Genomic DNA, 13,132 nt, shown 5'->3' on the forward strand with positions numbered 1-13,132 from the left:
AGCTCAGGAGGGTCAGCAAAGTTGGCGGCAACGTGCCGGCCTGACCCTGTAAATGCACGTGTCTGCCAGAAATGACTTTCGCTTATTTTCAACATTTTTTTTAAATCTCTATGTATACTCAGCCAATAGGAGAAGACTAGCCTTTGGGCAAGCAGCAGACCAGATACGCAGAAACACACCGTTAAGATTTTAAATGAAGTTGATCCGATTCCTATTAAGTTCAACTTATGAACGATGGCTAACTGTTTGTTTCACCTTCTTGAACGCTGTAGAACTCTAGATGTTCAATGACGTCTGTCGATTCAAGACAATCGAATCTTTTAAGTACCTATTTAGATTTGTTAATCGCCGAAGATGAATGATTTTGTTCGGGATGCTTTATTATTATTGTTTTTCTTTCTTTTTTTTCTTGTTTGATAACGATGAATTTGAACAATGCCTATTCTAAATTTTTCACGGAAAGTATAAGTTAAAATCTGAAAGTTACTTTCAGCCGCAAAAGCTCGTTATAGTTAGAAATATTTAGGGATTTTCTATCGAGACCATGTGCAACAATGAGTCATGATGTTAAGGTGTTCGCAACTTGTAGTGCTTGTTGCTCATCTACGAATTCTTTCCTTATGATATGTTCTGTGCTTTGGAAAATGCCAAGACAATTGTGTCATAGCAATCGAGTCCTTCCCTTATTACTTTCTTTGGAATCGGAATGGATCTCTATATTAACAGTTGTACAATAATGACGATGAGTTGCATATTTTCTTTCATTATCCTTTCTGTTGTCAAGTTATATAAGAGAACGCCATGTTCGGATGATGCACTTGAAAATCTTATTTCTTTGTTATGAATCGATGTTGTGACGTAAATTTGTACCTGCTGAAATCATTAGTTGATCTTAAGAAGTTATGCCTGCTGGTGACCAATACGGTAACGGCGGCAAATGGAATGGTATGCATTTCATTTTGCCGAAAAAGAGTGTGAAACAAGAAATCTTGGATTTGCAAAGGCACGGGTAAGTTCCATGCATTTATTTGGTTTGAAAAACAATTCTTGTAGAGCCTGAGTTGATATCCCGGCAGTGACGAAAAATTTTGTGGATATTGGTGCTTCTCAAATTGGAATTGACTGAAATTATTCTGTGAACAAAATTCCCTAAGTTTATCATTTTTTTTTAGATGAAGGGAAATTGGCGAATTTTACTCAATAAAACTCGGCCCTTTATGGAGTAAAAAAGCCTTTATAATTAATTTTATAGAATAAGATATGCATATTAATTGCACTGAGATATTTAAGCACTTTAAACAACTGAAAATTTAAAACGTTGGAATTTTCTTTTTCAATAATTTTATAAATGCTCCTTTATTTTAGTGAGATGAGAGTTCGTGTAGATTTTTTTTTTATTAGACATCTTTTACTAATAATTACAATGAAATGAAACATATTTAGTAATTCCATTTCAACAAAATCACCCATCGAAAGCATACAAATTTTTGATATGCATTCAGAAAGGAGATATTTATTTATAAGTCTTACAACCTTTAAATAAAAATTGTTAGCAAATTCTTGGTCATATTTCATTTTCTTACAATCTAATTTACTAACTGTTGCATTAAATGAGTGTTTCATGATTTCAAGTGAAAAATAATGAAAGATTTGGCAATATTATTGAAAGGGTTTTTTTTTTCATTAAAAAAATCGACTTTTCAGATTTCACTTCATTTGCTTTTAAACTATGGCTGAAAGCCAATGATTTGAAGTGCCATTCAGATCATTGGCTTCGTGACCTTTCATCTGAAAATGGTCACCAGTCTCTTCTGCTGATTGAAATCAATCAATTTTGAAAGTTCAAAGTTGTTTAAAATCAATGCCATGACCAATGTGGGTACTTAGCGATCCTAGACAGAACACATTATGAAACACTTCTTTTAATAAGATGATCGATGCAGTTGCACATTTCCGCTCATTTTTAAAATACCATTGCTTTATTTTGTAAACGTTGTGAAAATATTCTAAAATATATAAACTTTTTGAAAATATAATAAATAGAAGCCCAAATTATTTAAGTACAGATTCGTTATTTATAAATATTCTAATTAAGTGAACGTAATGAAATATAATGGAACCTGACCAATTCTACTTGATTATGTCTTAATATTATTCTAATATTTTATTATTTACAGAATTTGCCTTTTTTTAGAAACTTATTTATTTGACAAAATCAAAGTTTCTTAATCAACTTGCTAACCCAACCTACCTGATCTAGGGAGCTATTTAATTGGATATCCGCCACTGGTCATGACATTTGCAAAATTAAGTAAATTCACTAAAGGTTCATTACAAATTATAATCCAGATTGGAAAATGAAGTTTCTGCAGGGATTTAATTATTTCATTTCAAAATGTTCAAATGACGTTTATTTTCAAAGTTACCCTACAAGTAGTTCTGTTTGGTTTGATTCTTTTATGTGAAATCTTTTTCATCTTGCTGTCAAAGTGAAATGAAAAATGATAGTTTTAATATCAAATTCATATTTCATTTACATTACATAAAATTAAAATTTATTCAGGAATTTCTCATCTTATTTTGGAAAAGTTATTTCTCTCCTCTCTTTTTCTTTTAAACTATCTTTCGCTGCTGATATGTCTTTAAAATTTTTTCGTTTCATATCTTAATAAAATTGCATTAAAAAATAATTTTATTATGCTTTAGTCGTTAAAAAGTAAATAAATAATAAAAAGCCGAAAAATTAGTTTTTCCATCTGAATTTTAATGTATAAATATTTCACTTTGAAAGTAGAAGTAGAAAGCCCATAAGTTGTAATAAATATTTTATTCTCAATTTCAAAAGGAATTTTGTTGTCTGATTGCAGGAAAGAGGAAAAAAAAAGGGACTTTTAAAGGACTCCTTTTTAATTCATAATTTAACTGAAAGTATGAGAATACATTTATTACTCATAAGGTATTGATTTACTTGATACAGTTTTTTTCCTTTTCGAGTTGGCTCATCGTATCTCGAATCCATATTTCTCTTTTCATTCTCCTTTGCCTTCTTCAAAGCAGCTCTTGCTTACCGATTTCAAAAGAAAGGAACAAAAAGTTGTCACATTAATCTATATCTGGATTTTTTGAACTCCCATTTACTATTTTTATGAATGTAACAACGGTTGGAACATTAGGGACAACCAGATAAATACGGTCAAAGTTTTTTTTATTATTGTACTCAATTTGAATGTACTTTTCAATTTGAAATAATAACAAAAAAATGAATATTCTGCCAGAAAAGATAACTAAAAGAATAGAAAACTATTTGAATAAAATGCTCGAAATTTCTAGACAATTTTTACAAATTTTTGATATTTTAAAGGAGTTTACATTTTCTTATTATTTTATTGTCATTTCACCTAGAATGCTTACACGATTTTCAAAGGCTTCTTTGTGACACAGTGATCCGCCATTTGTTTTTTGTACTTTAATCCGATTTTCTTTCTACTGCTTTTAGAAATGTTGTATTATTATATTGTTTTTTCTCCTTTATCTTTTTATTCAAATATTCCTCCATCTGCATCCAATTTTGGATTCAATCTGTGAACTGTTTGTCCTAACGAATACGGTCCATTTTATATGAAGTGGTGGAAGAAAGATCTTACTTTTGGTAACCAATGATTTCCTGATAATATTCACTGTGCCGATGGTTAGAGTTTCTTTTCCCTTTTTTAATGACCTCCGTATGCTCTACTATCTCGCAAATAAAGGAAAAAAAGTATTTCGTTAATCCATTTTATTATTTCAAAAGAAATTTTGCCATCTTTAGATTAGCGCAAATAGCTCACTGATGTAGCTGACTGCAAGATCATTTTAAAATTCTTCCTTCAACTTTGTAGAATTTGGCGCGAAAGGATAGAGATAGGGGTTGTGCAAAAACCCGCATTTCAATTTCGGATCGAACAGTCTATATAAAAAAAAATCTTCTAGTTCATAATCAGGACCTTAAGTAACTAAGCTTCAGAGTAAGGAGGTAAAAAAAAAAAATGTATCGCTTTTTTTTTCAACATTGAACTTGTTTTTCCAAGCTGAGATATTGTTTATCTACTAATAATTCAGGAGAATTTTCAGTCCTTTCGTTTTCCAAATAAAGTATTTCGTTCTGAGAATTCTCCTTTTCATTTTATCTCATTTTATTCAATACTTAAAACGCCTCATTCTAATGGAACTACATCCATCGAATGTTAGTTCCGCTGAGATCTCAAAACAGGACATACGAAGGGGGATATCTGGATCGTTAAATCAAATAACTGTTGACTGTGCTCGAAATACTTGCAGGAGATCAAATCTTTTTTAAAAAGCCTGGATTTGAAATCTTATTGATGCTGCTAATCACTTTTAAATTTGTGTTATTTTATTTTTGTTTTCTACACATGCGATGTAGAAAAGGTTTTTTAAAAAATTGATTTAGGAAAGAGATCTATTTGTTTCGTCAAAAATGTTATCCTTTAAAACATTTTCTGGCTTCGAGATGCTAGCTAGCCTATTGTTATGGCCATATGATTATTTATATTTCAGAATCGATGCAAATCGATGAATAATTTAGAGTGTTATATTTCTTTTATTTTCTGAATATATACAATTGCGCATTCTGCTTGATTTTTTAAATAGAGAAATGTAACTTCATTAGCTTAAAAACTTGCAAAAAATTTTCATTTTGCTCATGCATCAAAATTAAATGTAAATACTAATATATTTGTGTGCATTGTTTCTTTATACATTTTTTGGCTTTAAAATTCATTCTTTTAAATATTATGCTTATTTTTTCACATTTATTATCAGATGCGTCATTCTAATTAGACCAAAATTTAATTTAAATGAATGGATTGAATCCTAATACCATTTAATGCATCATCTTCTAGAACACATTTATGTAAAAAATTTCAAAACTCCAGCGCATCGGGATGCAAGTGAAAAATTGCTACGCGATTCTATCTTCACGCTCATGAAATAAATCGAGTGAAACAAAAATGTGTCTTCTTTGAATGCAGAGTTCTTCAGACTATCGAAGAAGAATTTCAATAAAAAGAAAGGCGCGGAAACCGTCCTGTTGCGTTAACGAAAGCCCGGCGGTGTCCTCTTCCTCAAACCAGCTTCCCGAGCCAATCTGGAATCAAAAGCATTTCTCCTGTACATTCCTCCGAGACAGTTTAATTCGATTCCCCCTCAGGTTTTGATTGACCCCTATAGTAATTCCCAACAATTTTTTCTTTAGCCCTTGGCAGAAACCTGCTGTTCTCAGGAATTCTTCATGAAGGTAGTGCTAAAATTGATGGCAATAATCGTCCGTAGACTGGCTGTGACGGGATATCAACATCAAGGTCAAGTTTTTTCCGCCGATAGCCTGCTCTTCTACATTTTTAAGTACCTGCCGAAGCAGTGTTTCGATACCATTCCAAAAGCCTCTTCATTTGCTGGTTGCTATGGCTACAGAATGCATATTTGATTTATAGGCGGGAGGATTGAATGGCATAATATTTTCGGAAGAAACATTATTGATTGTAAAACAACCTCAATGTTTCACAATCCGCTGATGTTTCATTAGTTTAAAGAATTCTGAGAGGGAAAATACTTTTAGTTTTTGAAGAAGTTGTTCATATAATTTACTGATTTTGAGACTCCTAATTTGAAGTGACTTGAAAGTCTGTTTATAATTGGTTTATGTGTTTACATTCGTGAATTTAAACAGCGATTAGTTTGTTTTCCTCAATTATCATATTGTGCTCTTTCTTTGCCTTATTTCAAATTCACAGCGACTTTGATAAAAGAGAAATTTCTTCGGTGACAGGAAATATTGAAATTTCTTAAATGCTTCCTTTCTTTAAAGAAACGAAGAATTTGTTCGAAATGGTATAAAATATACATGCAACAAAATTGTACTCCAACTCCTGATCCTTTAATCTTTCAATAATATCTCCGAATTTGATTTATTATTTTTCTTTCTAAGAAAAATATTTTTTCCAAAATGGTTTTGAAGGCAATTCATGGGATGTAAGGCTGATAACATCATCGGTCATCTCTAACATGAACATTGACATGAATTTTTTACAAAGGTGCTTTTATGCATTGCAAAAAGCATTTTACAACTAAAACTGCATCAGAACTCAAATGATCCATTGGAACAGAGTCTGACAACAGATTCGACAAATGCTTTTTCTATTAGATACCACTTAAACGATGCCTCTACGGATTACAAAAAGTGTCTGTTATCATCTCTTAATCACCCCTTGCCATTAGAATAGATCATTAAAATCAGTTGGACGTTTATCTACTTCAAAAGTTTTCTGAAAAGGCTGTCGAACAAAAAGAATTGCTTTTTTAACGGATTGCATTTCAAATATTTATTATACTCTCTTCGACTGACATACTATAGTTTTCTGAGTTTCAATAACATAATGAGGAGCCCAATTGTGATCTAAAAATTTCCTTCCTTTTTTACTTGATCGATAGATGTTTAGTCCAAAACTTCCTACAGAGGAACTACTCGGATAATGAAACATCTCCCATGCACTCGAACTTGACTGGGTTCACAAACAGACCAAAAAATCGTTTCTTTCTTCTTAGACGTGAGGATGCACGAAGCAGTTTTTATTAATATTTACTTTAGTTTCAGATCTTCTCGAGTGGTTTTGAAAATCTTGCATTGAAAGATTCAAATATATTAGAATCAATTTAGCAATTAGTATTACATTCATTAAAAACTATCTTTAAAAATATTGTTACGAAATTTTGTTCAAGAATGGGTATTATTTGGTTATCAACTATTTTGGGTTAACTCTTAAATTAATATGAAAATAGGTTTTTAATTTTCCAAGCTCCAACATATTTTAAAATTGCTCCAAGGTTTTCTAAAAGTGAATGTATAAAAAGAAACAAAAGAAAGTCCTTAAGTTGCGAAATAAAATTTTTAAAAGAGATTTTTTCACTAATAAATTAAATGACGCATTTGCTTGTCTGTGCTCACATCAAATTATTTGAACTGCATCAAATACATTGGAAATAATTATAAAAGCGGTCTCGAAAATACACTTTTATGAGTATACTTTTTATTTTACTTATTTTGTTCTTTTTTATGTTTACTTTATAATTCATTACTATAAATATTATAAACTCCTCAAATAAAAAAATTGTGAAATTCACTACCTGATAACGCCGTGTGGAATTACAATGTAATGGAATGAATCTAGTAACTCATTTTTAAGCTTTAAAAATAATCGAGAATGCACAAGTTTTTAGAGGTAATCAGAGAGTGAAAATGGGATTTCAAAATCCCATATTTATAAACAGGAACAAAAATTGTAAAGTATTTAATGAACGCAAACGAGTTATCTTACCTTGCGTGAGCATTAGGCATTTTTTGAATGACAGCAGGAGCTACTAAGAGTCAGGATTTGAAACAATCGCATTCAATGGCAGTCGGAGTTAGCCATTGGAGTGAAAATAATTGTATTCCAGAAAGCGTTTATTGAAAGAAGCGTGAAACATTCATTGTTTACTTCATTTGAAGGAATACAAGAATTGACATAACTAGTGATAGATTAGGGTGGTGCCTCATCACTAAAAGTATTTGATTTCTTTACGATGCTTCATCATTCTTTTTAGTAAAGTATAGGAGGACATTTTGCCATCTTCGTCGCAAACGCCATTATAGAAATGCACTTATTTCAGAGCAACAGGAAAATGCTTCAAGTGATAGAAAGTCATAACTTTCGACTGGCGAATGAAGAAAAAACCACTTGCATCCGACTGGTGCATTTTTCTTGGAGGAGAAGAAAAGGAATATTTTTTTTCTTTTTAAAGTGGCGATTTTATTTTTAAAAAACGCTTGTGTTTCCCTGCATTAACATTAACTCATCTACACCCACTTCAAGGCCGATTGCTTTTAAATAAGAACGCTTGTCTCTTTGTGAAATGACAAAAGAATCATTGTTTCCAATTGATAAAAATTATATATTCCAATATCTTCATGTCTTATTTTTATTTTCTCGTATACGAAATTCCTAAAGAGAAAGTATTGTAATTATTAAAAAAAAAGAAAGATTCAAAGTCCCATTTCCGACGCATCTTCACCTTCCTTGGCCAGCAAACACATTTTTGGAATTGTATCTATCTATCGCTTTGTGTGTGAACACGCTTTGGGCTAGACGGATGAAATGTGGTCAATGGACTTAAAGCAAGTTTTGAAAGCAATCCATTTTATCTCTCTGGTTGTTCAAGTGCAAAACAAAGAGAGTTCCCAATGATATGTTCACGCTCAGTTTTCTGATATCGCCAAAACTCTCGTTCTATGTCTATTTTAGATGGATCGAAAAAAATCAATTGGAGGGATATTCATATCGATTTTTCGACATCCATTTTTGAAAAAAAAAAAAAAAAAACGATTGACGATTCATCTTAGCCGATGATGGTTCGCAATTGATCCGCACAATTCTTTTTCATTTTGAATGCTTAACAGGTCGAACTTTTATCATTAATAGATTTGCAGCGTTTTTTACAATTGCACTGCCCTTCATGTTGATTGAATTATCATGTCAGGAACATGGCCATGTATTTTCTTCACATATACCTGTTACATTTTATATAAATTTGGCTGTGCAATGAAATCGTTCTCATGAATGAAACGAAAATTCAATAAATGGGTGATCTATTGTGAAATTCCGGCTCATTTATGTGAAGCATTGAAACTGACATTTATATGGATTGCATGTTCTGTTTAAAATATGAAGATGATTTGAATTCTATAATAAATTTATAATTAGGGTATTGATTGCTCATTGAAAAATTTATAATGTTAAGGATAGAATGAATTTAAAATATACTAGCAAATTTCAATACCCCTTTTTTTATGACATATGCATGTATACTATATTTAGTTCATTTTCGTTTTTAAAAATATTTATTATATGGTTCAAATATTAGTGCTCGTGTGTTAAAATTATATTATTTAAATTGCATTCATTCTATTGTTTGAGATCATTTACAAAACTTGCCGGTAAAAAATATGTTGACTTATTATTCCTTAAGTTTTCTTTTCCTTCGAAATTCGTTATCGTTTTTACAGTATGCGCTTTTAAATTTTCAAAAATACATCATTTTTCCAAATGTGTACTTAAAATATTGCTTCATTTCTATTTCATAATGTATTTTTCATTAAATTATGTTTTTCTATTTATAATAAAGATTCATTTTAGCGTCAGATCACCCGTCATTTGATCACTATCTAAATTTCAGTGCTCATTAAGCTTGATCAAGGTTTCGATACATCGAGCTTTCAGTACTTATCGATCCTGATCCAACATTCATGCCATCGAGAATAATTCTAGTCATGTCTACCGATTGGATTCGGTTGCATCGCTCTTCAGGAAATGTCATATATATTTTGGATTGATAAGCCTTCATAGAGTTGAATATATGTTTGAATGTTTAGGATGTTTTTCTTTTTCACTTTTTAGTTCACGGTGCTTTGTGTTTTTGTAGTACATAATTTTTCGAACTTTTGACCTTTAAAAATATTGCTTCATTTCTCTCTCGTATTTTATTTTTCATGATAAAAATGATTTTGAACTGCAGATCGGTTCATTCGTCATTTGATTACTAATCTAGATAATGTAATTGAGCTTGATTACTAAATAGAGCTTGATTACTAAATAGGCCATTAGAAAAAAAAGAATTGATGAAAACGCAATACCTTTCTATTAATCAAAGCAAGGAATGCCAGTTATCTAAAATATAAAAGACATGATTATTATTTCGACAGAGGTATATGACAAGAAATATCCATTCGTTCTTGATTTTCTTCATACATTTTTGTATCGAAAAACAATTCATCTCTCATAAAACACAATGTAGAAATGATTCAGATTCTATTAATTGTATTAAAAATCAAATTTCACCAAATCTCACTCTTGGAGATAAAGTTCTTCCAGAAGTAATTCTTATCGGTAATACAACCGGCTTCCAAAAAACCATTGATTGATCATTTTGTGACCGGTACGGAAAAGTCGCACAAACCCTTACCTTCGCACACACGCCAAAGTCTGGTTACATGATACCCCTTAAACATCAGTCTTTCGCACTCGTGGTGAAAACAGGATATCTTGACAATGTTCTTTTTTCCTTTGCGATTTCCTTTTCTTCACTTTTTTTGAAATATTCAATATGCTTCCATTTTTTATTTATTTCAATATATTATGCACTTTTATTTTATATTATTTATTTTGTATTTCTGATTTGCATCGCCTTTTCCATCTTTCCACATTGGTCTGTTATAGCATTTGAGGTAAAAACAGTATATTTTTCACTTCATTGTTCGATACTGTTTGCAGAAAATGCTATAATTCTTTTGTGGTTCACATTCATTTGATCTCGTGATGAGCGATTAATGAATAAATGTTCACACTCTGTTTGACATTTTATTTGCACTTTTTCTATAGATTTACAATTTGTGCTTCTGAGGAAATTAGGAAGCACCTTTGGCACGATTAAATAGGAGATTAAACTAGGAGATAAAGGATAGTGCAAGGGATAGAAGAGAAGTTGTTGTTGTTGAATTATCCCTTTGCACTTGTTGTTTTAAGAATAGATTTTGGATGGGAAGAAATTAAAAGATAGCCTCTTTTTATTAAAATATTGATTTCGTTCATTGAATAATCTCGAAATTTTTAATTATAATCCCATTAAAAGTTTTATTTAACTAATGACCTGTGGCTTATAATGTGAAAATGTGTACTTTGGCAGAGATTTTTGCACAGACTCCAAATCATTGTGATATCTACATATTATATCGCCAGCATGTGCGTTAAAAACTTATTAATAAATTAGTAAAAATTTAATTTGACAGGAAAAGAAAAAAAATACAGTATGTCATTTGATCGGTGTAATTTTCCGTGCACAATTCAGATGCATATTGCATTAGGTAAAACATATCAATCCCTTTTCCAGATTGAAAACGGGCATTTGAATTTTAATTAAATAAACGGGACTTCTGGACTACCGTTGGTAAATTCCATTCTTTCATAGAAAAATTGAGTCACTTCTACAATAGCCCCGTCCTTTGGTAAAAATGATTTTATTCCATTCTCACAATTGATTGAGATCCTACTTAGGGAACAATTCTGGTGGAAACAACTACATTGATTTTATTTATTACAATTTGCTGAATTGTTGGCATAGATCCTAGCATCAGTTAATTTGGAAGTGAATTTCCTGATTGTTCACGTATGAAATACTGCCATCTTTTTTGAGAATGTTTGAAAATTGTATAATTAAAAGTTAGTCTTTGGCCTTCTTTATTTGTTATGTATTTGGGGCAGTTTGATGTCCATTCACTCGTGCATTTTATAGAGAGAGTACAAAAGAATGTACTGAAAAGAAATGGTTGGCTGTATTATTTCTTCGTTCTTTTTAACCCCCCACATTTTTCCCTACCAACCAAAGAAAAAAACTAGCAAAGATTTCCACTCTAACAGAGAACAAGGAAAAAAGGGAAATGAATTCACCATGAAACTGGTTCGAAAGCCAACTCCTTTTGGAAACCTGTTCCCGAGTGTTCAGCGACCCTTCCCACTTGCCGTGTTAGGGTTTCTCTTAAGGTTGTATTAATGATGACCCCCGCAATTAATATGATTTCAAGCTATGAATTAAGTTCGTTTTGAAGAATAAGGCAAGAATGAGAGGGAAATTGAAGATTTTTTGGGATGATGAAGTCATATTCTGTTCAAATGTAACCCTACACATTGAAAGTACAGTGGACAACTTCGAAGCTGATGGGTCCACAATAAAAAATCGAAACTCGAATTAGAAAACGCTGCACCTAAAACTATATACAGACAGAGAAAACGACTATTTTTAAGTTGAAGTGGATTTATTTTTAATATTTGTTTTAATAAATAAAACTAAACTGATAAAAAATCAGTATTTTGTTGTATTAATATGCTATGGGCGTTTTCAAGTAACAGAAACAATAACAAAACCACACAATATTTAGTTTTGATTTTGAATTAACAAAAATAGATTTTAATTAGAAATTATATTTTAACATTAAATTAATGGGAAATTCAAAGTACCAGAGAAAAATTCAAATTAGTCAAGTCCCACTGTATCTTTGTATTATTTTAATCTTTATCTTGTGCTTCTAGGAACTTTTGAAACAATACGACTTATTTTTGTCTACCAAAATAACATACAAAAAGCATTAAGGGTAAAATATGTGTGCCAACTGGCTATTACCAGAACAGATTTCAAAATGCATATGCTCAGCATTTAAGCTAGAATTATCAAAGTTGCTTTAATGAATGCTAAAGACTTACTCTTTAAAAACATTTTTTTTAGTTGTTTAAAATTAAGCCAGATTTTAAGCCAGCCCTATCGCCAATAACTCCATGAAGAATGATGGTACAAAAATGATCTATGCTATTTTAAAGTGCAAGCAATTATCTTTCGAATGACATTAGTTTTGCATTTAAGATATTTAATCTCATTATTGCAAATTATTTCACTTTGGGGAAAGTCACCCAATGTTACGTTCCCTCCAGGAAATAACAGAGCTTCAGCTTTAATCAAAAATTTGTTTATTGGAAATAATTGGAATTCGATATTATTTTCCCACCTTATTTATACCATTACAAATGATATTTCAAAAGTGTCAGGACTTTGCTGTACATTTCCTATGTTTGCGGGAGCAGAGGGCAGTAATCCTGCAGTTTAGAACCAGAAAAAGAGTTATAACTTTATTGTTTTAATCACTTTAATTAGAAGCCAGTATGATTATCCAAACTTTTTCTTCTCTAGCGAATTTCAGTTTTTCCTTTTTTTATTGGATTTTTTTTCCATTAAAAAATTACTTATTTGAACTAAAAACAGCACATGTCAAATATTTTCAATATTGAGCAGCGTAAAAATAGCGATAACCTGCCGTAACTAGGGATTGCAATACCGGTATTTTGAGCCATTTGTACAATTTTGTAATTCACAAGTTTAAATACCGTTTTTTCGGTATTTACTAGACATTTTTTAAATTGTCTCCACTATATGTTCAGGGATCGCCAACATAGCAAAATAGTATACGTTTTTGTTTTTATGTTTCCCTAACGAG

At 31.0% G+C, this 13,132-nt stretch overlaps 1 protein-coding gene across 3 annotated transcripts in view; it reads left to right on the forward strand.

The window, feature by feature from the left end:
* Positions 1 to 13,132, forward strand: part of LOC129958951 (uncharacterized) — a 383,569-nt gene that overhangs the window by 59,250 nt on the left and 311,187 nt on the right. For 2 of the 3 annotated variants that reach the window (XM_056071703.1, XM_056071705.1), the window contains exon 1: positions 888 to 1,009. The exons of the other annotated variant lie outside the window; for it this stretch is intronic. In XM_056071703.1, the coding sequence (XP_055927678.1) occupies positions 903 to 1,009 (107 nt within the window). In that variant the 5' untranslated portion in view covers positions 888 to 902. Of the gene's footprint in view, positions 1 to 887; positions 1,010 to 13,132 lie in introns of those variants that run through there. 3 annotated transcript variants of the gene reach the window in all.

This window comes from Argiope bruennichi, chromosome X1 (genome assembly GCF_947563725.1).
Source record: "Argiope bruennichi chromosome X1, qqArgBrue1.1, whole genome shotgun sequence".
NCBI classification, from domain to species: Eukaryota; Metazoa; Arthropoda; class Arachnida; order Araneae; family Araneidae; genus Argiope; species Argiope bruennichi.